The sequence below is a fragment of the Guillardia theta genome (genome assembly GCF_000315625.1).
Source record: "Guillardia theta CCMP2712 unplaced genomic scaffold GUITHscaffold_96, whole genome shotgun sequence".
NCBI classification, from domain to species: Eukaryota; class Cryptophyceae; order Pyrenomonadales; family Geminigeraceae; genus Guillardia; species Guillardia theta.
In genome coordinates, this window is record NW_005434578.1 from 153,018 (window position 1) to 175,986 (window position 22,969).

The 22,969-nt window shown below is 54.4% G+C and overlaps 9 protein-coding genes across 9 annotated transcripts; 5 read left to right on the forward strand and 4 right to left on the reverse strand.

Moving 5' to 3' along the window:
* Positions 1-432: 432 nt before the first annotated feature.
* GUITHDRAFT_78147 (hypothetical protein) lies at positions 433-1,301 on the forward strand (the record flags this gene model as incomplete). Its single annotated transcript, XM_005824291.1, has 4 exons — positions 433-861; positions 909-1,013; positions 1,059-1,139; positions 1,206-1,301. 4 exons carry the CDS (start codon positions 433-435, stop codon positions 1,299-1,301), a joined length of 711 nt encoding a protein of 236 aa, XP_005824348.1.
* Positions 1,302-1,783: 482 nt separating this feature from the next.
* GUITHDRAFT_116482 (hypothetical protein) lies at positions 1,784-3,417 on the reverse strand (the record flags this gene model as incomplete). The annotated part of the gene is made up of 9 exons (XM_005824292.1): positions 1,784-1,852; positions 1,895-1,933; positions 1,985-2,059; positions 2,125-2,205; positions 2,299-2,363; positions 2,411-2,543; positions 2,594-2,951; positions 3,218-3,287; positions 3,354-3,417. 9 exons carry the CDS (start codon positions 3,415-3,417, stop codon positions 1,784-1,786), a joined length of 954 nt encoding a protein of 317 aa, XP_005824349.1.
* Positions 3,418-3,528: 111 nt separating this feature from the next.
* Positions 3,529-4,800, forward strand: GUITHDRAFT_145068 (hypothetical protein; the record flags this gene model as incomplete). The annotated part of the gene is made up of 5 exons (XM_005824293.1): positions 3,529-3,833; positions 4,011-4,176; positions 4,229-4,303; positions 4,360-4,549; positions 4,619-4,800. 5 exons carry the CDS (start codon positions 3,529-3,531, stop codon positions 4,798-4,800), a joined length of 918 nt encoding a protein of 305 aa, XP_005824350.1.
* A 1,792-nt stretch (positions 4,801-6,592) lies between these two features.
* Positions 6,593-7,162, forward strand: GUITHDRAFT_116484 (hypothetical protein; the record flags this gene model as incomplete). Its single annotated transcript, XM_005824294.1, has 1 exon — positions 6,593-7,162. The coding sequence occupies one exon, from the start codon at positions 6,593-6,595 to the stop codon at positions 7,160-7,162; it is 570 nt and encodes a 189-aa protein (XP_005824351.1).
* A 701-nt stretch (positions 7,163-7,863) lies between these two features.
* On the forward strand, positions 7,864-11,735 carry GUITHDRAFT_116485 (hypothetical protein; the record flags this gene model as incomplete). Its single annotated transcript, XM_005824295.1, has 17 exons — positions 7,864-7,974; positions 8,023-8,102; positions 8,146-8,205; positions 8,264-8,659; positions 8,711-8,772; positions 8,830-8,902; positions 8,950-9,003; positions 9,288-9,368; positions 9,587-9,617; positions 9,801-9,866; positions 10,070-10,134; positions 10,380-10,513; positions 10,598-10,674; positions 10,846-10,886; positions 10,930-11,053; positions 11,241-11,330; positions 11,469-11,735. 17 exons carry the CDS (start codon positions 7,864-7,866, stop codon positions 11,733-11,735), a joined length of 1,812 nt encoding a protein of 603 aa, XP_005824352.1.
* Positions 11,736-11,922: 187 nt separating this feature from the next.
* On the reverse strand, positions 11,923-13,108 carry GUITHDRAFT_116486 (hypothetical protein; the record flags this gene model as incomplete). Its single annotated transcript, XM_005824296.1, has 2 exons — positions 11,923-11,969; positions 12,250-13,108. The coding sequence occupies 2 exons, from the start codon at positions 13,106-13,108 to the stop codon at positions 11,923-11,925; spliced, it is 906 nt and encodes a 301-aa protein (XP_005824353.1).
* Positions 13,109-14,020: 912 nt separating this feature from the next.
* GUITHDRAFT_145071 (hypothetical protein) lies at positions 14,021-15,989 on the forward strand (the record flags this gene model as incomplete). Its single annotated transcript, XM_005824297.1, has 6 exons — positions 14,021-14,557; positions 14,769-14,818; positions 14,840-14,876; positions 15,054-15,275; positions 15,558-15,662; positions 15,708-15,989. The coding sequence occupies 6 exons, from the start codon at positions 14,021-14,023 to the stop codon at positions 15,987-15,989; spliced, it is 1,233 nt and encodes a 410-aa protein (XP_005824354.1).
* Positions 15,990-16,053: 64 nt separating this feature from the next.
* GUITHDRAFT_97287 (hypothetical protein) lies at positions 16,054-19,614 on the reverse strand. Its single transcript, XM_005824298.1, has 10 exons — positions 19,064-19,614; positions 18,797-18,994; positions 18,624-18,745; positions 18,090-18,548; positions 17,351-18,008; positions 16,875-17,138; positions 16,662-16,712; positions 16,350-16,487; positions 16,177-16,232; positions 16,054-16,131 (listed from the first exon to the last, which is right to left on the reverse strand). Exons 1-10 carry the CDS (start codon positions 19,154-19,156, stop codon positions 16,116-16,118), a joined length of 2,055 nt encoding a protein of 684 aa, XP_005824355.1. The 5' UTR covers positions 19,157-19,614; the 3' UTR covers positions 16,054-16,115.
* Positions 19,615-21,107: 1,493 nt separating this feature from the next.
* On the reverse strand, positions 21,108-21,703 carry GUITHDRAFT_145073 (hypothetical protein; the record flags this gene model as incomplete). The annotated part of the gene is made up of 2 exons (XM_005824299.1): positions 21,108-21,523; positions 21,559-21,703. The coding sequence occupies 2 exons, from the start codon at positions 21,701-21,703 to the stop codon at positions 21,108-21,110; spliced, it is 561 nt and encodes a 186-aa protein (XP_005824356.1).
* Between the last annotated feature and the right edge of the window lie 1,266 nt (positions 21,704-22,969).

Consider the following 22,969-nt stretch of genomic DNA (forward strand, 5'->3'; position numbering starts at 1 on the left):
GGGAGGAAGGCTGCAGGGGGGAAGAGGTACAAGGAGCAGGATCAATAGGTGTGGGAGGACTGGGCCCTGGTCAATGATGCGAGAGTTTGGAGAGGGAGCAGGCAGCAGAGGCAGGATCGGTTCGGAGCTGCATAGTGAGAAAGGTTGATGAAGAACTCCTGCTGTCTTTCACCTTCTACAATGTTTCATAGGAAAGACAGAAAGAAGATGCTTTCTTATATGTGAGAAACAAGGATCCTAGGGCAGAGGATGAGGTGTAAGGGTTTCGGAAGCATTTACGGAGGGCTGACACTGAGCTCCATTCTGATGCTCTCTTGAATTTTTATACCTCAACTCCCCTGCCTCTGCCCGCACCTCTTGCGTGTTTCCTGACGCCGAGCATTCTCAGCCTGCGTCGGATTGAAAGAGTCGCGGGGTCTGACCAGCGTCGCCATGAGCTCGAAGCCGCTGGACGTCGGGACAGTCACGCCTCCCCTCGGGGGGAGCCACGACTCCACCATCGTCATGCTGCACGGGTCTGGGGACTCGGGGCAGGGGCTCAAGGAGTGGCTGGAGATGGAGGGAGACTTGTTTCGATTCGAGAGGACTAAAGTTATCTTCCCCACCGCGCACCTGCGAGCCTACTCCCTGCTGGGGCCCTACGGCATGCAGCGCGTCTGGTTCGACCGCCTGCGGCTGGACCCGACAGGAAAGGAGGACGTGCCGGGGATGAAGGAGATGGCGGCGCTCGTGAAGGATGTCATCAAGAGCGAGGTAGACGCGGGAATCCCTCTGTCTCGGATTGTGCTGGGAGGTTTCTCCATGGGAGGAGGACAAGCGCTGTTCACTGCCATCTCAGACGACGAGCTTTGCTCTGGCCTAGTAAGAGTGTGCTTGGGGAGGACAAGGAGGCTCTGATACGGTTCTAGGCCGGTTGCTTTGCTCTCTCGACTTTTCTGTCAGAGAGATCCGTGGTGCCGGGCATGATAGAAGCACACAAGGCTGCGGGGAGGAGGATTATGCCCATGTTGCAGGTGAGACTTTGCAGTTGTCAAAATGGAGTGTGAAGGCTGGTGCAGTGGCATGGAGAGGATGATGATATGATCTCCTGCAAGTGGGGAGAAGATAGTGTCAAGAGGATTCAAGCAGCTGGAGCCGAGGTGGGCCGTGCCCATTCCCCTTCAAGAGGAGGAGAGTTAGCGATGAGAAGAGTAACCATCGTGCAGATCGACTGGAAAACCTTTGTTGGACTGCAACATAGTCTGCGCTCAGATGAAGTCAAGCAGTTAATGGTATGGATCAACGAGCGTTTATCAGTTTGATAGCCTTCATGTACAAAAGAAGAAGATCAAGCGCGAAGTTGAGATTCAGATAAAGGGTCTCCAAGTTTTATTCACTCCGTGCTCATAATGTCTGGCTGTTCGCTATCATCGAACTTGTTAGTGATCAGCAAAAAGTTTCAAATCTACAGCGCTGAGGGATAGGCGGGGAAAACGAATCGGTTCCAAGAAGGAAGGGATAGAGAAAGAAGTTGACATGAGAAGCAATGGAGGGGAGGGCAGATGGACGAGAAGGTTTGGGGAGGACACACAAGGCAACTCACTCTGCTGACGCATGATAGTTCGACGCGTTTGTTTCAGCTGCCCCTGATATGCAGATGGATGAGTTGCGAGCTGATCGAAGAGCTTTTTCACCTCCCCGATAGAGATCTTCGTTGTCAAGAGCGCGATCTTCTTCTTCAGATTGATCAACTGATCCCCCTAAACACGAATGGGTGAGGATCGGGTGGAAGCCCCAGGGGGATTCAAGCCTGTGCGATGTACTCGATTACAGGAGGAATATTGTTCGATGTCTCCAGCTGCTTCTGTAGAGTCTGCATATACCGATCAGACTAGACAGCCCAAAATCGCATCACCTTCTGCACATTCTGCTCCTTCACCAGCATCAATTGCACCTGCTCATGTGCGTCAACTATCTCATAAAGCATTCATGTCAATGTTTCGACATGTTCAAGCTCAGTGCGAATGTTTTCCATCTGCTCTTTCTTGGTCTGTTCGGTCTTGACCAGCCAATCCGTTGACTGCAATTCTCTTGTCATCGACATACGACAGACGACAATCGTAGGGAGTGGTGAAAACAATCGACCTGTTGTGTTTGCGACAACTCTTCCTTGATCTTATTCAGCCTCCATTGCGCTCGTCCAAGAGTAGCTTTCAGCGAAAGGGCCTGGAGAAAACAAGCCTTCAGCATTTGCAAAGTCCGAGCTCCATCCATTGCGCATTTGACTGCTACTAGTACAAGAGTTTGGCTGCTACATACTTCAGCATTCCTTAGGTCAATGTTTTCTAGCAGCTGTTTGTTCTCGATCTGGAGCTGTTCAAAATCTTGGCAGCAAGTCAGCGGCAAGGAATAGCAGTTGGAAGGCTCCTACCAATCTTTTTCAAACTCTCTCCGGCTTCCTCCTTGTGTTTGAGATCCTCCTCGCTCTTGGACAAAGTGGCTCTGAGACCACGATTCTTCGTCTCCAACTTGTCTAGCTCGTTGTCTCTCCTCCTCAATGTATCCTGTCACAAACCTTCAATGTCCATCGCAAGAGACCGAGAGCACGGTTCACCTCAAGGTATGCTATCAGTTTGTTCTGATTCACAGGCAAACCATCCTTGAGAAAGTTCTGCCTGAACTGAATTTGCTCCATCATAGTGTTGGTAATGATCTCTTCCTGGGTGTCTATCTGAGCCTGCAGTGAGTCGACCAGCTTGTCAAACTTCGCCCGGATCTGATTGAGCTGCTTGCGCTGCTCGTCCGACACTCCGTTTGCCAGTGTCAGCTTCTCGTTGATAGTCAGCGACAGAGGAACTGCCCTTGCGCTGGCATCCTTCTCCTTCTTCTTCTGCTTGCCAGTTGTCGGCGCATCCACCTCGACCCTTCCAGCCGGCTCTGTGAGATTCAGCGAAGCGATGACCTGCATTAACCTACAACAAATAAGGAAAATGAGAAGTCAGTCAGCGCCAGTGATGGTCCACTCAGGTGACTCAGGCATTGAGTCACTGTCACTGACAAGTGGCCAGCCGTCACTGCCGCGGCTCGCCACCAAGGCAGTACCGTACTGCCGTGAACTGGAGCGGCCAATCCCCGGCCAGTACGGTGAGGTGTGACAGATCGGATACCGTACGGTACTGGCCCGTATACCGTACAGCCTGTGGGCTGACAGGAGCAACGGGAGGAGCAAGTGACTTACATGTGGTTCTCAGCCTCGAGCGCTCGCGTCTCTCTCTGCACCAGCTCGAGATCCGCCACGCTCGCCTCCCCTGCCATGCCGTCGAACCCCCGCTTGTCAAACCGTTCAACGGTTCAACGTTCGGTCCTCATGTAACCGTTTGCAACCGATGATGGATTGAACAGTCCGGGTATGATGGCTGACCAGATCAGCGGCATCATGCAAGGCAGGCAGCAAGGCAGGTGCAGGGCAGCGTGCGGCGCCTGATGCGGGCGCGTGGATGGACTTGCGCGCGCTCTATGGGGTTGGGACATGGCTGACTGCTAACGCTCATGACGGCGCGGGAAGGAGGCGGCAGAAGGCCGCTCATCGGTACTGGGCTGGAGGAAGAGGCGACGTTCGAGTACGACGTACGGGAGTACCCCTGGAGAGAGGTAATCCAGTCTATCCTGGAGGTGGAAGGAATGCCTCTTGAGGAACTTCACAAGACTGAGGAGGCGAAGCTGCACCTGCTGGAGGCTGGGGACAAGGAGTTCCAGCAAGGTTGGGGCCCTGGCCGCAGAGCAAACCCTTTCCTGAGAAAGTGGAAGACGTTCTGGAGCAGGGATAGCACCGTACAAGACCCCCGGACAAAGCGGTGAAGAGCTCACATCTCAGTGTTGATATGTTCGATGATAATACATCGTGCTATGCTCGATCATGGTTGGTAAATTTTCTTGACATGCTCGTCGTGTGTTGATGATCCGTGTTGCCATGTTGATGATGATCGATCAGTGTTGAAATGTTGTATGATGGTTGAGAATCGTTTGTGCAGATTCAATGATCTCCTGCACCGATTCGTTCGAGACTTCATATCTCCCAGGATGGGCAATGAAACTATCATATACCAGAGGGAGCCAACACTCCGCGTCGTTTTCCCCTCTCCGTTTGTCCCTGGAAAGAGGCACACAGACAGCGAGTACCATCATCAGCCAGCAGAGGTATGAGCTGCTTCCCAGCTGCGAGCACGGCTGACCCGCCTGCTCCTCCAAGGTCAACTGGTGGTTCCCCGTGTCTTGCAGGGTGTGGGGAACCAACAGTCTATGGGTTGAGTCGGAGCCAGGCAAGGTGAGCAGCGAGCGGCAGGTGCACGGGGTGAGAGCTCGGGGCTGACATGTTAGCAGGAGGACTTTCACTCCCTCGACTTGAAGTACGGGGAGGTGAAGACTCTTGGGAGATCACATCGAGCCCTCTACATGTCAGTGACTGTGAGGCTTCAGGTTTGCCGTTTCTATGGCAATCAGTGCGTGCATTACTGCGAGCCGAACTCGACCGAGTACACGCGCGTCTCTATAGATCTCCGTGCGATCCCATGTACTGATGCAGTGATGAGCTTGAGCTACTTCGAGGGCCGTGACACCACTGATTGATTGATGCTCGCAGTGTCCAAGTTCGATCCCCTCTACTCGCACAGGAGCGACAGAGTTTCCTTCCGGCTTGGCGGCTATTACCTCTCTACGCATGGAATCGGCGGCGAGAGTAGCAGGCCGCCCCATCAGCAACGGTCAACGGCCCCGGAGGCTCCCGGGGGCATCATCGGATCAAGCTTCCCGACTCACTACTAATTTGAACAATAACCGTACTGGCAAGTTGTCCGAAGTGCAGCGGCTGAGTAGTACTGACACAGATCTGAATTGGACTGTGTCTCCGCGGCACTGAGTGTGAGTTGACGGTGAGCCTGACTATCATATCGTGGCTCAGCTCCGGGACTCGAGTCAGTGCGGCCGCAGCCCAGGCTGACCGACTGAGCGGCCTCGGAGCCCCGGGCCCGAGAGCGCCGCCGGCCGCCAGCCGCGGCCGGGGCCCGCCGTACGGTCGCCGCCGGTGGCAGTGAGTCACGGCGGCGCCGCAACTCATCAACGGTTTACGTTGCCAAGTTCGGACCGTACCGTCCGGCGGCGTACCGTCCGACTCGGTGCCCGGCCAGTGACGCCGGGCGGCCCATACTGATACCGAGTAATACCGTCACTGCTGAGGGCGGCCCGCCCAGGCCTCACTCAGCCAGGCTCCGAGCCCGGCCGGAGCGGCTACCGTACGTGACCGTACGGGTAGTACCGTCGGAGGCTAGCGCCTAGGCTCCGGGAGGCCGATTGCCGCGCCATGATTGCCGCCGGCCGCGCAGTGACTCGCCGTCACGGTCCTCGGCGGCGTACGGTCACTGGGCGGCCGCCGTGATGATGTTCAAGTACTTAGTACGCCGGTACTATATCTCAGGGCCGAATTTTGAGTAACTTACTTAGCCCGGGGGCCGACTCTGTGACCGTATCGGACGGTGACTCGGTTGACCGTACTTGAACGGCCGGGCCGGGCCGGGCCGGGCCAGTCACACCGTACTGTGTGTTTTAACAATAATGTACGGTCGCCGGATGTTTCTTTATGAACATTTAACCAGCACAGCTTTACTCATTTTTAACTTAACTTTGAGTAGACTACTCAAAGTTAAGTTTTCAACAAGTGTCCCTCGCCGGACTCCGGGAGTAAAGCAGTCAAAACTTGACAAGTTGACAGACGCCGAGCCAGCAGCTACCTGGTTGAGTGAAATGATTCGTACACCTCGAGATATCATCGGGTTTATCCGGCTCTTTCGAACATACCGAGGTGACAGTCACGTTACCTCAGGTTCGTGAGAATCGGAATGAGTGTTTGTACCATAAACTTTTAGTTACCCTGGGGAGAGCAGCGTTGATATGCCGCGCAAACCCTGATCCGCTGTAACTGTCAATGTAACTGATGTCACGTGGCCCATACAACTGCATCGCCCCGACGGAGTGCGGATAATTTTTTTATTGACCAGAGCGAAAACAAATCTTTTCGTTGCGGTTTCGGACATCAACGGCCAAAAGAAGAGTTATCGTTTTTCCTCCGGTCAGCTCGGAGCTTTAGGAGAGTTTCACGCGTGGCCCAGAGGTCCAGATTCCCAGATCCCGTGGTACTAATTTTACTCAATAAATTTGAAATAATCTGGACCAATGGCATAAAAGAGAATTTTATTCCCAAAGGTCCAGTTTTTGAACCGTTGTGGTCGAGTTTGTCAGCAGGGCAGTTGCACCCCCACAGGGGCCCACCGATAGAATCAGGGGGTGGGGTACTGACCGGACCGTAAATGTGCCTAGCCCAAGCTCCATTCTATGCCGCAATACATATGATGGTATTCAGAAAATATCTAACCCTTCCTATACCAACCAATGTAAACGACAGGCTCGGGCGGAAAAGACCGTGACACGATCGTGACAATTTCACATTTAAAAATATGTATATTTGAAATATATTTCAAACAGGTTCTGGGAATCTGGACCTCTGGGCCACGCGTGAAACGCTCCTTAATAGGAACCTCCGCTAGTTTCGCGGCACAGAGCTATGGCACAATGCCATGCTTCTGTGCTCGACCTCGAGGACGCTATCGAGTCCATCTTTCCTTCAGAGAGCCACCAGCACTGCCAGCTCCCTGCATCCTGCTTTGAGTTTGCGCCGCAAGTAGACCTGGGGCTTCTGCTGCGCTGGGAGGACGACGAGGCTTCTTCGAATGATATGTACCTGATGGCCAAGGACGAGTGTGCGGAGAGGCAATACGACAACAGCGACTGCTCGTCTGCTCAGAGTCAGTCGCCCGTTCAAATCCACCCCGAGCCCTTGCTGGACAACGTCCCAAAATATCGCAGGCAAAAGAAGCGTCAGGCCAAGATCCAAGGGAGCGTTCAGATGCGTTGGAGCAAGGAGGAGCATAATCGTTTTTTGGAGGGAGTTGCAAGGTTCTGCCCGTATGCGGAGCTTTCACGATCAGGAGACGGAGAGGGCAGAGTTTTTGTGGGGCTTGGTCCGGGGATTGCTCAAGCCATTGCGTGCGTGGTTGGGACGCGAACAGAGCTGCAGGTTAGATCGCATGCGCAGAAGTATTTCTTAAAGGAAAGCTCTCGTCGAAGCAACTGAACCTCTCAAAGTTTTCTATAAAAAGTTTTGTGTTGTGTCGTATATGAGTTGATGTAAGTTGTACCTGGGAGAACGGAAGGGAGGGTTGGTTTCCTGGCCATCTCCTCTTCTTGACTCGCAGTCTGCCGCCGTACCATCGAGTGCCTGGTGGTGGGTAGAACGGCGAAGTGCCTGCCATTCGCAAGCTCATGACAGAACATGTAGACTAGCATGCATCACAACTCTTTCCTTGTTCGGAAAGACTGCCATGGCTGCGACGAAATCGATAATCGGTCGTGCAAGGATAATGCTTCAAGCTGATGAGAAAGCACTTTCATACTCTCACAATCATGCACGATACTGCACATGCTTGTGGTTTCGACTCTGATTATGATGTCTGACTTCAATATCGCTGTTCGAACTATCACGATCACGCTTCCAAATCGCAACAATGCTTTTTTTTTTGTTATTATTTTTTTGTTTTACGCATTTTTCGGGAGATGACTATGCAGCACCGCCGGGTGTGAACTTTAGGGAAGGAGGAGAGCGGAAGAGGAGGGGGAGGAGGTGAGGAACAAGAGGAAGAGGAGACATAGGAAGAGGATCTTGCTAGGGAGAGAAACTCCCTGTCCTAGTGGGTCAAACGGAGGCATGTCCCTGGCTCGGATCCCTCTTAAGCGCCCAGAGCGGTAGGGTGCAAGGGGGGGCCGTTGAGCGTTTGGATGTGCCAGAGCGGTTGGGAGTTGGCTTCGAGAACATTCTTTCCTGCGATCCTCAACATGCACAATATCTCTCTCATGCTGTTCTTCTTCCTCGTCCTCTTCGCTCCCCAGGTTCTCGTCCTGCTCTATCGACCCCGCAGCCCTGAATGACTCTGACAGTGCGCCGATGGGAGTGAAGGGGAGAAGAAAACGTATTACCCCGACTACAACGTGTACCACTCCGTGGAAACATACTTGAGGTACGGTGAGACCGTTGGATCGCATCTTGACAGCTCCTTGCAGAGACGTGGCGTTGCTTCCTAACAAGTATCCAACTTGCATCAAGATAATCAAGGAAGGGAGGTCGAGGGAGGGGAGGGAGCTGCATTTGCTCAAGATGACGGACTACTCGAGAGAGAAGAACACAAAGAACGAAGAGTACGCCGCCTGACCTGCATGCGATTGGCAACGATGACGATGATGATGATGATGAACATGACGATTGTGATGACGATGACGATTGTGATGACGATTGTGATGACGATGACGATGACGATGACGATGACGATGACAATTGCATTGATAGTGAAGATGATAACGACGAGGAGGCGGAGGAGGAAGAGGATCTTGGTCGTGAGGATTATAGTAGATATGGCAGAGTGATGATTATCGTCTTTGTGACTGTGATGAACATGATGGAGATAAAGAGGATCGAAGTGATGACGAAGATGAAAGCAATGTGCACCAGGAGGCATCGGGTGCTCATCACGTTCGGCGAGCATGCGAGAGAGTTCCTCCCTGTTGAGAGCTTCTTCAAGTAAGTTTGAGCAAACAGCTATGAATCGGAGAGCAGTGATCATGTTTGCAGGCTCGTCAACGAGTTTTGCAGTGGGTTGTCAGAAAAGAAGGAGGAGATTTCGAAAATTCTTGGTCTTTGATAATCTTTTCTCCAATCCTGCCGATGAAGCTCACGGGTGGTGTGAGCAGGGGAAGTAGAAGTTTATCTCATAGGAATGGTCAATCCTGACGGCAGAAACTACCTGGAGACGAAGAAGGATTGGTGGAATGTTCTTGGTGGTTGTAGTAGAGTTGACTTGGCTTGTCAAGGTGCTGGCGGGGAATGTCGAACGGAGTTGACGTGAATCGGAATTTTGATTGGGAGTGAGTGCTGAGGATGTGGAGGAGGAAGAGAGGAGAGGAGAGGAGGACATAAGAGGAGGAAAGGAACAGAAGAACAGAAGAAAGAGCAGCAGGGGCAGCAGGGGCAGCAGGGGCAGGAAGAGCAGGAAGAGGAAGAGATCAGAGGAAGCAAGGGAGTGAAGAGGAACTGGAAGAAGAGAAGGAGAAACAGACAGAGAGGGGCGGGGAGGGAATGTAACAGCAGGTGGATATAAGAGGATGGGAGCTGGAGGGTATCGGTTTCACATCTGATGTATCACGAGCAGATGGGGCGGAAAGGGGAGTAGCGCCGACCCGAAGAACGAGGAATTTCGAGGAGTCCAACCATTCAGCGAGCCAGAGTCCAGGTTGTGAGGAAGAGGAGGAGCAGGAGGAGGAGGAGCAGCAGGATAGAGGAGGAGGAGGAGGAGGAGGAGGAGGAGAAGGAGGAGGAGGAGGAGGAGGAGGAGAAGGGTAGAGAAGCAAGGGGGAGGAGAGGAGGAGGAGGAGGATAAAGGATAGAGGAAGGGGAGAGGGGGGGATGGGGCGGTTATTTTGTATGGACTGACTTGTTGCATCCTGCCAGGTTTGTGAGGGATGCTGCTGAAGAGTTTAAGGTTATACAGCAAACGATGAGATGGGGGAGGAGGGAGATGGAGGAGAAAAGCATGGAAGGAGAGAGAAGAGCAGAGATGGAGGTGGAGGAAGGAGTACCGGAGGATGGAGGTGGAGGAAGGAGTACCGGAGGAATGTGCGAGGGGAACGGAGGTCTGACTGTGTCTCGTTCTCTTGTCCTTCAGATTCAATCTTATCTCTCCATGCATACTGGCGCTCAGTTTGTGTTCGTCCCATACAGCGATACGAAGGTGTTGGAGGGAGGGGAGGGAGAGGAAGGAAGAGAGAAGGAGGAGGAGGAGGAGGAGGAGGAGGAGGAAGAGGAGGAGGAAGAGAAAGGAGGAGAAAGGAGGAGGAGGAGGAGGGGAGAAAGGAGGAGGAGGAGGAGGAGGATGGCATTAGAAGGGGATGGTGATGCACGAAGATTGTGTTCCAACGATTTGTTGTCGTTCAGTCCAAGCTTTCAAAACGAACTCACTCGAACACTCGGGACGAGCTCTCGCTTGCGGTGAAAATCTGGTGAGTGAAAGAAAAGGATATGAAGAGAGGAGAAATCGATGATGGAGGATGGTGTGTAGGGCGCTAGTGAGTACGAGGATGCAATAGAAAAGGAAGGGAAACAAACAGAGGTGGTGGAGGAGGCACAGCCACGCGGGAAAGACTTAGGAAGGAGGAGGTGCAGCAGCAGGAGCAGGAGAAAGAGGAGAGGAGCACGAGCACGAGCACGAGCACGAGCACGAGCACGAGGGCTGAGTGAGGGGCAGGGCGTCTACGAGAGGTTTCTTCAGCGGCCTTGGGATCGTTTACGACATGAACGACTACACCGCCGATGGGACCATTGCGGACTACATGGCAGGGAAACGAGGAGTAGAGTACTCGATGACCTTCGAGCTCTACGGTTAGTGACGCCAAAGAAAGATCGACTCCCCTTGGAGGGGGGAAGGGAGGTGCGGGGGTGGGGGGGAAGCTGATTGATAGCTAGGGAAACCTGGAGATTTGGCAAACTGTTTCGAGCAGTTCAATCCTGACAACACACAACTAGACAACGTTCTAGACCAGGTTCGAGTTGCCTCCTACCTCCTCCCTCCTCCTTCTCCCCTCCTTCCCCCTTCTTCCGTGTTCCCTCCTACTCCCCTCTTCCCTCTTCCAAGCCCTCCCCTCGAACTTGCTCCTTCTTCTCTTCCCCCGCTCCTCCCTCTACCTCATCCTTCAGCTCACTACTCTCTCTAGTTTCACAGTATGTATCCGGCCATCTTCAACCACCTTGCAAGGTCATCGCCACCTCCCTCCAGGCTCCTGCTGATTTGCTGGCAGGGAGGAGGCGCGCCGAGCTCAGCTGGGGTCTAGCTCGGGGGGAGGGTACGCGGTGTACGAGGATGTGGACTCGGAAGGGGGGGACTTGTACAAGGTTGACCTGACCAGCGACAAGAAGATGCGGGTAAGGGGAGGGGAGGGGAGGGAAGGATGGGGTAGGAAAGGTGAACCAGGAGACGGGCGAGGGTAGTATGCAGCAGAACGAGGGCCCTGTGTACCTGGCGAAGAAATGGGAGGCACGGGCAGGCAGGGAGGAGCAGGAGCAGGAGGAGCGAAGAGCGGGGAGCCAGGTCCGTAACTCACTGCGGCAGGTTGAGCTCATGAAGGAGATGTGCGATGCTCTCTCTGAGTGTGAGGGATTCAACTCAGCTGGATGGTTGAAAAAGAACGTGAAGGACGAGGTCTGCTCCTGCTCCTGCTCCTGCTCCTGCTCCTGCTCCTGCTCCTGCTCCTGCTCCTGCTCCTGCTCCTGCTCCTGCTCCTGCTCCTGCTCCTGCTCCTGCTCCTGCGCCTGCTCCGCACTCTCACTTTCTACACAGGCTCATAGGGCTGCAAGCTCGGGCTCGCAATTGTACATCAAAAGATCACAGCCTGTGGTGCCTGCAGTCTCGTCTGCCCCTGTCGCCTCTGCTGCTTCCAAACCAGTTGTTGCCCATCAGCCTCCTGCCCCTGCTGCTGTTCCTAGGAGGATTCCCACCAGGAACGAAGTGATCCGGGAGTTGGAGGAAAGCTCAGCACAGATCCAGCAGCTGCGAGAGACCCTCTTGCGCGTAAGGAAAGCCATGGCGAGCCTCAGGTCCAAGTGAGAGGCAGGAGGTGCTAGCCGACCTGTTGCTCCATCCTCTTGTATTCTCAGCATTAGACATCGACCCGACAGGTCGCTCGCACCGCCAACAACTCAGCATGATACGCTACCATCCTGGCTGTCCCCGGCATCCCAACCTCGTCGCTCTGCTAAATCACAAGGGCCAACACGCACTTTCCTCTACACTTTTAGACATACTGAGTCCCCCCAAACGTTCCTCCAGCATTCCCGTATCCTGTTCACCCTCAGCATCAGCATCTCACTCCTCCCCTTCTGCCTCCCTCCTCAAACCTGTTGAATATCCTTGTCCGAAGAACGGCCCTCCTCCTGGAGGAATCTCTTCGTAATCCCTGCCCTCCCTTGCCCTGATGGTCCGGCTCTCGTCACTCAAGACCTCTCCCTCCTCTCTCCTCCCTCCTCTCACCTTGCGAACGCAGTACAGCATGCACAGCAGCAGCAGCACAGGAGCAGGATCCATAGAGGGTTAAGGAGGATACTCAGGGGCCCTCCAAGACCCATGGACCCAGCGGAGCTCGCGGCGGCCAGCAGCATCACGATCACTCGCGGCTCATTAGCCAGCGTCTCCGGCATCCCCTTCCTAAACGTTGCCGACCAGGCATCAGTCAGCTGTCCCCATCCCTTGGATATTGTAACGAATCTCTTCCCCGTCGACTGATCGTTGATGTCCACCTCTGTCCCGAAGTTCCGGCTCATGGTGGATATGGCGACTATGTCGCCCTCCTTGTTCTGGATGGTGTACTGGGAGATCGCCGAGCTCGACGCGGCGATCTGCTCCGAGATGGTCGCAATGTCCTCCTTAGCGCAGTCCTGCACGTAAATGTTGGTGACAGTAGTGATGGCGTCCTGATGGCTAGAAGCCACGAGTTTCCCGTCGTTGTCCTGCCATGTTTGCTCGCTTGCGAAGCTGAAAGGTTGAGACCTGACAAGGCCAAGAGGAACGACGCTCTCCTTGCCATCCTCGTCCACTTTCACTCCAGACACCTCTAGGGTATGAGACCAGGTCCAGAACAGCTGGTTGACATAGTAGGTACGAAATTTGGGAGGGAGTGGACAGCCGTCCGAGCTCTTCCCAAAATCTTCTGTGGAGGAGACAGTATAGTTCGCTGTTGCTGTGCTGTTGTCGGTAGAGTTAGACAGCAGAGACTCGAGAAGCTGCATCGCTGTCCCCCTTTCATACAGATTTGATTCCATGCGCAGGCTGAGGTCGGCCTTGTTCCCATTTTGAAGGGTCGCCAACACGCAGATCAGCAGACACGAGCATGCCACAGCTATGATACGAAAGGATCTGGAACTTTCCCTCCTCCTGCGCTGCACTGGCGCTACCTGCTCTACACTTTGCAACTCTACGTCCATGTTCCCTTGCAAATTCAATTCTTCTCCATCACAGTCAGCTGACAAGCTCTTCCTCAGATCCCCAGTCTACACAACCCAAGTTGGAGGACAAGAAAGAAGCGCTTTCTTGGATTTCAGCTCCTTCTCCTCGCTCTCATGCTCTCCCCCTCCCCTCCTACTTCACTCCTCCGCCCATGGCGCTCAGAGCTATTTTCGTCACTTGGAACATGGTGGGGATGAGGGTAATTGAACTGTATGAGGGACCGGGCCAAACTTGAAGCCCAATATGATACTGCGAAAGTTTGAAAGTTTGAAAGTTTGAAACTTTCAGAGTTGAGCAATGAAAGTTGAGCAAATGAAACTCGTTTGTCCCGATGGCGAACAAGCGCTAGCCCAGCCATGGCTCCTGCTCCTGCTCCTGCTCCTACCCCTGACCCTGACCCTGACCCTGACCCTGACCCTCTGCTCCTGCTCCTGCTCCTGCTCCTGCTCCTGCTCCTGCTCCTGCTCCTGCTCCTGCTCCTGCTCCTGCTCCTGCTCCTGCTCCTGCTCCTGCTCCTGGCACTCTGATCCTGCTCCTGCTCCTGGCACTCTGCTCCTGCTTCTACTCTTGTTCCTCCTGCGGACCCCTCATTCTCTCTCTCTCCATCCACCCACCCACTATCCATCCATCCATCCATCCATCCATCCATCCATCCATCCATCCATCCATCCATCCATCCATCCATCCATCCATCCATCGTACTATACCCTTTGGGCCTCTGTGATGGTTTCTGTTTGTCTATTTACCTTCTTTGGTGATCAATGAATTGCTAAACGAGTTGCAGCAGGCGTTGTACGAGAAGCTCGAGCTCTAGCAAGGAGCTGCATGCTTGTAGATACATCATGGTGGTCTGATTAGCAAGCATTGGTCTCCCTGTTCAACGTCGAAGCATGACGGAAAGCAAGCGGTCAACCGCCAAGGGCATGCAGAGAAGAAACGACAGTTATGATTCTACCTGCCTGGTGTGTGAAAGACATGTCAGTACGAGGCAGCAAAGGCACTGCAAGCTCTGCCTCCCAAAGGTGCTGCAGGAGCTGAGAGGTCATGTCAAGGAGGTATCACAACGAGCTGCGAGGGCGAGGGAGAAGCTGGCGGGTGAGATCGAGAGGAGAGACAAGAGTGACAGGAGTCGACCCCAGGCAACAAGGTCACTGACAGGAGCAGCGATACTGCAGGACCGCTGCTCCTCTATCCGCGATCAGATCTTTGAGGGGCGGATCGATGCGGCAGACCTGAGGTTTCAGCAGCTTGAAGCTCAGAGGAGGTTGGAGCAAGCCTGGATGACGCTCTCTCAGAAGCACGACCACATCTTGGAGAACGTGCTGTTCTCGACTGAGAGGAGACTTCACGGCTTGCTGGCTGAGAAGGTCTCGGAGTTGGCCATGCAGAGGGCGCAGAAGGTACATGAAGTGGTGAAGCTTTTTCAGGTGTGAACTTGTATCATTGTCATTGTCATTGTCATCATATTTCAATCTGCGTTGCCATCTTGCATCATAGTCGTATCTATCATCCCAATCTTCTTCTACTACTTCTTGTTTCCTCTCTCCTCCTCTTCCTCCTCCTTCTCCTCCTCCTCCTCTACCTCCTCCTCCTCCTCTACCTCCTCCTCCTCCTCCTACTCTTCTGACCTCAATCAAGGTCAAAGTCACGAGCACTTGCGCGGAGATCCAGGGGCTGCCTTGTCCGAGGTACATGCACTCACTCAATAGGAAGAGAAACGACGCCGAGTGCAACGCGATGGCGCAGGTAAAGAGACCATGATTTGATGGTAGATCTGCTCACTGTAGCCGTTGTTAATCTCCTCTCCTCTCTATCTCGCTCTCCTCCACGTCCCCCCTTCTCTCTCACTCTTCCCCCTCTCTCCCTCTCTCCCTCCTCACCCCTGATTCCAATCTCTTCTTCTGACTTGTCTTGTCGCTGCAGCTCTCGCGGCTCACTGTCCTCATCGCCAAGTATCTGTCCGTGTCGCTTCCGTTCCGTGTTGACGTCAGGCCGTCGCACTGCGTCATCTACGGGGGAGGAAAGGAGGGAGGGAGGGAGTACCCTCTCTCTTCTCCTCCTAACGGCAACGAGATCGTAGATGATGAGCAATGGGCTCGTCACCATCGCCATGCTCTCTACCTCCTCGCCATGAACGTCCGGCATGTCATGCTGACGCAGGCAACATCTCCTCCGCATACTGCTCCTGCTCCTGCTCCTGCTCCTGCTCCTGCTCCTGCTCCTGCTCCTGCTCCTGCTCCTGCTCCTGCTCCTGCTCCCCCTCCTGATTCTCTTATTCCTTACCCTACAGCAAATCTTCCCTCCTGCTCTGCATCTGCCTCCCTCTACCCCAAGCTCGTCTCTCCCTCCACATTTTCATCCTCCTCTTCACCTGCCCACCTTTCCTCTTGATCCTTCCCACGTCCTCTGTTCACTAGTGCTCCGCAGATGGCAGTGGGGACAGAGGAGGAGGAGTTGTACCTGAAGATCTGCGCCACCAACGACGTCTCTCCTCTCGCCATCATCCGCAACATCCTCGCTATCTGCGCACAGGTCTGCTGTCTCCTTGCCTTGCCGTCCTCCCTCACGCAGCTGCAGACGCGGCTGGGCTACGGGGAGGCGATGAGCTGCGAGTACGCGTACGAGGAGGAGCGGAGGTTCGCGCTCAACACGGTGAGGAACGATATCGTCATCCTGGACCCAGCGACGAGCGAGCCGTCGGCTATGGCGAAGAGGAGGGCGAGCGGGGGCGGGAAGGAGGGGAAAGAGGAGGCGGCAGCAGGGGTCGCTGTGGAAGCAGGAGGGGAGCTGCAGTTCGGGGACGGGACAGATTGGGCGATTGTGCTTCCTCCTCCTCCTAGTGAGACCCCGGACTTTTGAGGAGGAGGGAAAGGAGGAGGAGGAGGAGGAGGAGGAGGAAAAGGAGGAGGAAAGAGTATGGGGACAGATATGCATTGATTATTATTCGTTACTTGACATGCGAATTTCACTTGTGTTGTTACATGCTCAGTCGTCAAAGAGGCTGAAATTCAGTCAGAAGAGACATCGAGGCAGGCGGTTGGTTTACCTCAGGAGCGCTGCTGTCTTGGGTGTGCTCTGTACGCCTCCCATTGTAGCTCGTTTCTGCCGTATCGTGTCAACATCATCATCATTACTCCCGTCGACATGAATTACAATCATCTCCATTAATACAATCACCATCATTATCACCATCACCATCACCATCACCATCATCATAACCTGTTTTGCTCTCTTTACTGCATTGGCTGTCTTGATCGCTTCCAGGGTCCCAGCAGGAGCGTAGCGGCGAACAAACTCGTCCACACTGATTTCATCATCCGACCCGGCTGCCGTCTTGAAGATGCGGAGAATCTGAGCCTGACGGAGCGAGATGGTGAGGAGCGAGAAAGGAACAACAAGGGAAGGAGATAGCAAGAGAGAGGAGCAGGAGCAGGAGCAGGAGCAGGAGCAGGAGCAGGAGCAGGAGCAGGAGCAGGAGCAGGAGCAGGAGCAGGAGCAGGAGCAGGAGCAGGAGCAGGAGCAGCGTTTCACCTCTGTGAGATCAAGCTCCATCTGTCTGACTCCATCTCGAAATTCTTCGAACTGCCAACAAGGATCAGCAGCAGCACAGGAGACAGCTGGGATAGTCAAGGCAAAGGCAGTGGAGGACGGAGAATGAAGGTAGAAAAGGGAAAGGAGGATAAGACGGAGGAGCCAAGGAAGGAAGGAAACGATGGGCAACAGCTCAGTCAAACATCCATCAACCTGAAGTTTCCCATCCCCACTCTGATCCAGCTTCGCAAACGCCTCCGCAAGCCCGTTGAACTTCCCCTCCAGCACCTCCCGCAGCTCGTCGTCGGGCATCTCCTCGCTCGCGTGCGCGTCTGCCTCCTTCTCGTACCTGTAGACGAGGATGGGGTGCCTGCGGCTGAAGCAACACGCTGCAATTATCCTGTCTGTTGGGTTCCATGCCACGTCCGTGCAGACTCCTTGCACTCGGTGCATATTGTGAGACGCGAGGGAAGTGTCCTGCGGCAGAGTGAGATGGAGGAGGGGGGAGGGGGGAGGGGGGAGGAGGGAGGAGGGAGATGGTGTAGAGGCAGCTATGTATCCTTGCAAGAATTGCTAGCGTCATGCACAGGACAAGGATGGCGCAGGCGAAGGAGGAAACGTCAGGGCAAGGGGAGGGAGGAAGTGCAGGTTAAGGGAAGCAGCCATAAGAAACCAAGAGAATCTCCTACCTGCTCTCCTGTATCAACATTCCACACCATGATCTGACCATCTTCCGACCCGGACATGAGGTATTTGCCGTCGGGGCTCAGGTCAAACTTGATCGACTGGGTGGAGCAGGTGACCCCCGCAAACCGCTGGGTGATAGCCCACCGGTCCGTATCGATAAGGCGCAGGGAGTTGTCACGAGCAAGCACGAATATTTTCTTTCCTGCGCTGTCCATCCTGATGCAGTTGACAGCCGACGACATCTCTGGCTCCGTGATGTCTCGTACCACGTCGAAGGAGTGGTTCACCAGCGACCAGACGACCAGCCGCCCCGTCGCGTCCCCACTCACCATCTGCGACTTGACAGGATGCACGTGCAGGGCGTTCACGTGGGAGGAGTGGCCGGCGATGATCTGCAGAACCTGAGCTGACCCGTCGGCGTCAAGGGACTCCCGTCTCACGTCCCACAGGCGGATGTTCTTGTCGAAACAGCCCGTGACTACGTACGAAGTTGACTGGATAGACTTTTCCTTCTCAGTCCCTCCCTTGCTCCCGTCGGGCCCCGGACAGAACCTGGCGCAGTAGACGTAGGAGGGGTGGTGACAGGTAGCGATCACCGACTCCGACTCGAAGCTCCAGACCTTGGCAGTGGTGTCTGCGGATGCCGTCAGGATCAGGGGACTCGCCTCGTCCTGGCTGTCTGCAGGGCCCTCGCTCCCTGAGCTCTTCACATCTCCGACCTCGATCTTCTCGCTCAAGAACTCATGTTCACTCCAGACGATGTCGTAGACTATCTCATGGTGCCCTTTCAAAGTCTTTGTCAGGATCCCGTTGGCAACGTTGAAGATGCGGATGTTGTAGTACTGCCGCCCCCCTACCGCACACGCCAGGTATGTCCCAAGGCCCGAGAAGGAGAGGGCGTATCCTCCTCGGTAGTCGGAGTCAAACTTGTGCATCACACTGTTGGGTACCCGGCACCACATGCCACTCGCACCGATCCATCGGGACCCGAGCCGTGCTCTCTCCATGCTCTGATCATACATGGAGGTCCTCTTCGACTCCTTCCCGACGTTCTCGCTCTCCTCCTTGAAGTCGAAGTTGTCCTCCCCCTTCTCCTTTTCCCACGGCATGGTGGGCCGCAGCTGGACATAGGAGCTCTCAGGGAGGGGGATCCCCGAAATGCTCACGTACAACGTGCTCTTGTACGGTACCCAATTGCACCTCCGCTCTCTCGACTTCCATTGCTGGAACGCAAGATTGTCCGACTTCAAAGATTTCTTTTCCCAGAACCAAAACTTCCTGTACTTGTACAGCTGAAGTCTCAGAGTCCTCTCAAGCTTGATACAGCCGTTGCTCCCCTGATTCGGCCGGATGAACGACCAGGCGATATGCTGCCAGAAGCTATCCTTTGAGATGGGCTTCTTGTTGTCCGCCCTGACACTGCCGCTCACTTCACTCCCGCTGTGCACGAAGTCCATCAGTTCGAACATGATGACATGGTTTTCCCCCAGGAAGTACTCGATGTTCTCGTTGAAGACGATCGGCTCCTGCCACTCGCACTTGAGCGTCTTCCCCTCTACCAGGCACTGAGACAAGTCGAACGGCTGAGTGAGGATGGGGAGCACGCGATCGAAGCCCTTCGCCGTCATGTGCTGCTGCTCTGACTCCTGGGCTCTTCCTGAGGACGTCCGCATCGGCGTCTGCGGGCAGTCAGTCGCGTTCTCATGCTGCTGAACTGCATTCCTGTCGCTCCGAGATTTCTTCACTGGGTTGCCATCGTTGGCGTCAAGGAGTGAAATGCGCACGACCGGGTGCTTAAGGTAGATCATGGGTTTCAGCTCGTCAGTACCTTCCACAACGATCTGTACGATCTTCTCGTGCTGAGTGCTGCCTCTTGCTTGCTCGGATGTCCGCTCCTCCGACCTCTTGTCTTGCTTGTCGTGCGCTGATCTTCCTCCCTCGTTGCCGTTGGTGCGCGGAGAGCCCTCGTCTGCGGGAGAGATCTCATGGCTATGGGTCGTGGTCGGGATCTCCAACGGTTCCGGTCGGAAGGACGTGTGCTTCTTCACTTTCGCATGCCCGTTGGAGGTCTTGCTCTCCTCCGAGACTTTGCTATCGGCTGATGCAACTCTGCTCGCTGCTTCTGCTTCCTCCTCGCTGTGCGGCTCCCGCTGGCTCTCGACTGAGGCTTCCCTGCTCCTTTGACGGCGCCTGCGCCTTCCCTTCGCGGGGTCAGCTCCACTGGTCTCCTCCTTCTCCTCCTTCTTCTCCTCCTTCTCCTTCTCCTCCTTCTCCACCTTCTCCACCTTCTCCTCCTTCGCAGCATCTGCTCTCCTGTGCCTCCTCCTCCCCTTCCTCTCTTCCTCAGGTGGAGACGACTCTGGTTCATTCGTCTCTGCCGCCATGTCGAATGCTTTCTGCAGAGCTCTTCGCCTGCTCCTGGCAGCTCCTTCAGGAGCCACTTCCTCCATCGTTGCCCACTGTTATCCCTTGCTCAGGAGCTCATCAGTGTACACCAGGGCGGGTGAAGCACGCAACTCAAAGTTGGTAACGCTGTCCGCTGCCAGCTCTCATATACTGCTCGTCACGCCCTCACACTGCTCTCATCATCGTCTGTCCATCGTCTGCTCGCATCGACTGCTCATCGTCTGATCACGCGCCTCTCTCCTCCTTCTCTTCGTCGCGTCCTTGCATGGCTCCGCATTCGTCCCATCTCGCATTTCCCGCCTGCTCTTCAACTACCTACCCCATGCCAATCGTGTACAACTGTACCCTTACCCACCTTAAAATTTGATAACCCCTGTATTTGCCCATACTTTTTCTGTTGAGACCACGGGTACAAAGGGCAGTGGTAAGGGTTAGAATGCTACAGCTGATCACCCCTACCCCACCACCTTCATGTTTCAAAAACCGAAATGAGCGTGGAGGCATCGGTTTGGGCTGAGGGGTCGGAAGAGGAAGGAAAGGCGGAGAGAGGGACGGCATGTGATAGTTCGGAGGAAGTAGGAGATGCTTGCATGTCAGTCATGGGTCAAAGATTGGCAGAGGAGTTGCTGCTGATCGCGGGACTGAACGTGACTGTGAAAAATTCGAAATCAGGCAATTTCGCAAGTGCAAGGATAGAAGTACTGCAGTTGTTCTATTGTCATTTGTTTGTTTTCTCATCCATGCTTCATGTAGAAACATATCAGAATTGTCCCCGCATGTTCTATCTCAAGGTGAAACGAGGGCGAAGGTGCAAACGCCCTTGGATTGATCAAGCGAACAGGAATAGGGGAGGATGAATGGATTTCAGGACGATAAAGCAGCACCTAGAATGTACAAGTCTTCTTGAAAACATGCAAATGCAGCATGGGCACACAGGCAGTGGGAAAGGAGGGAGCCATCATTCAGAGTGGACTGAACTAGAAATTTGAAACTTGAACTGAAGACAAGTTATGCTGTGCATGTTGTTTCATGAGCCTGCATGTGAATGATTTGTACCATGCGATCAACTTGAAGGGAATGACACTTCAGGATGATAGAGACGCTGCTTTGAACCCGTGCATTTGCAAACTCTCATCACTGCTGTGCCCTACCGTCACAGCTTGCATCGCCGTAAGTCAGGGCTAAGGTAGGTATAGAGGTTTTCTAATAATAAAACAGAAGCACAAAGAGAACATGAAGCACATTCTCAAAGGCAAATCTAGCAGAGCCAACCCCAATGATTCGCTCGTAACTGAAAAAGAAAGAATACACCAGCTGCCAGCTGACCGCCGTCCCAAGCTGCTCACTGCCCGGCTAGCTTTCCTTGGCTCCTTTCAAGGTTCTCCTCCAAGAAAGAGACACGAGGTTGCAAACCATGCCTGCTGTCGCTATCACCAGCATCGTCTGCATGAGACTCCCGGGACCTGAGCATCCAGAGGTGAGACATGGTGGTAGCACGGTCATCATATCCAGACCTCTCTTGGGCGACCCCTTGGCTCCTGTGCCGGCAGGAAACGTTTCGAACGCATACAGCGTGTTGATGAGGAAGATGATCTCTGCCAAAAGGCAGCAGGTGACAGCGCTTCCTCCGACGAACGCTGACAGCACGCATGCAGAGGCCCTCGCGATGTGGGAAGCACCAAGGATAGCACAAAAATGGCGCAGGAGAAGTTGCCTCTCCTTCGAATCCTCCCATCTGGGCTTGAAGGTGAACCCCATCGTACTGAGATCTGCAGAACGCATGTAAGGATCCACCAGATCTCACTTGCAACGGTATGCTCTCTCTTCAGGTACTTACTTCCGTCCTCCTTGAACAGGTGCCCGAAGCCAATCTGCCCAAACACAAAAGCCAAAACGAGCAAGGAGGCTTTAGAGAGAATCAGCGCGATGGTGCGCAAGCCAAACTCCATGTCTCTGTTCGCGTGTGAAAACCAACAAGATGACGAAACTGATGATGTTGACGTCGAAGGAAGAATGTGTAAGGAAGATAGACCTTCAAGGCAGTAAGTCAGCACGATCCAGGAGCAATATCATGCAGCGACCTTCAGGGCGACCTCTCCTTCATCGTTCCTCTCATCAGCTCCTCGGCGATGCGGCAATCCACGCCTTGGCCATGCTCGGACGAAAACAAGTCAGTGCCGCCGCCTCGGTGATCAAAGGAAAAACAGGACCCCACCCTCTTTCTGAAACATATTTTGAGAGGTAAGAACCGGTAGTATACCCCTTGAAACCTCCTTACGGATTTCACGACCCGCCCCAGAGTCGGACAGTAGCGTAAAGTACCCCATATTCCAACCAAAAAGTTGCTTCTCAATGGGGTAGGGGTAAATATCAAGTCCGCCTCATTAGACAAGACTGGAACTCTCAATTCGAGAGTTCTCAGTAATCATGAATGTGAGTGGGCTTCGGTCAGACCGGACCCGGCGTCACACCGGGGGCGTCACACGGTCGGCCCGGACCGTTCGGACTCCATGATCGGACCGCGGCCCCGGGGCCGCCCGCGGCCGGGACTCAGCGCGGCGGCCCGGGCCGGCCCGCCGGCCCGGGCCGCTCAGAGAGTCAGCCCGGCCAATACTGAGGAACACAGTGACTGCTGATCTAACTTTTCAGTCACATGATTCAAGTACGGTCACAGCCTGGTGACACCCCGGATTGCCGTTGAACTCAAGTTGCAGCGCTGGAAATGGATTTTCAGTGACAGTCCTTGGATTTTTTATTCACACACAATTTTGTACTGGTCTTTGAATGATCCTGTATCCGAGGCTCAGAGACGGTTTCTTCACTGAGTGGCAAGAAGTTGAGCCCGCCGCGCTCGCCGCTCGAGCCCGTGTACAGTACGGTCCGGTCACCGTTACCGAGGCGCCCGGCGGCCCGTACCGTACCGACGGACATCCGAGAATCAGTTCGATGATGGCATCATATGCCAGCCATACTATCGGACTAGTCAAGTCCTTCCGTTCGTGACACTCGGACCGGGCAGAGCCTGAACTTAAGAGCACCGTGACTCGCGGGGCCGTACTACTAGTACCGTCATGATCGGATCCTTACTACGGTAGTATCATATCATCCGTCAACCGGGGCGGCCCGGCTTGCAGTGGCAAGCATGGTGTACCCCGGTCACTGAGTTCAGTGCCGCAGGCACTATGGAAGAGCCAGTGCGTCTGCCATCTTTTCAA

Excerpts from the sequence above, each read along its gene's own strand:
- GUITHDRAFT_97287 (XM_005824298.1), bottom strand. The coding sequence starts at position 19,156 with ATGATCTACCTTAAGCACCCGGTCGTGCGCATTTCACTCCTTGACGCC. Across the intron at positions 18,995-19,063 it reads CTCGGAGCGACAGGAATGCA|GAGTCAGAGCAGCAGCACAT; the intron begins GTTCAGCAGCAT and ends GGAAGAGCCCAG. Across the intron at positions 16,233-16,349 it reads CAGTAAAGAGAGCAAAACAG|AAACGAGCTACAATGGGAGG; the intron begins GTTATGATGATG and ends ACGATACGGCAG.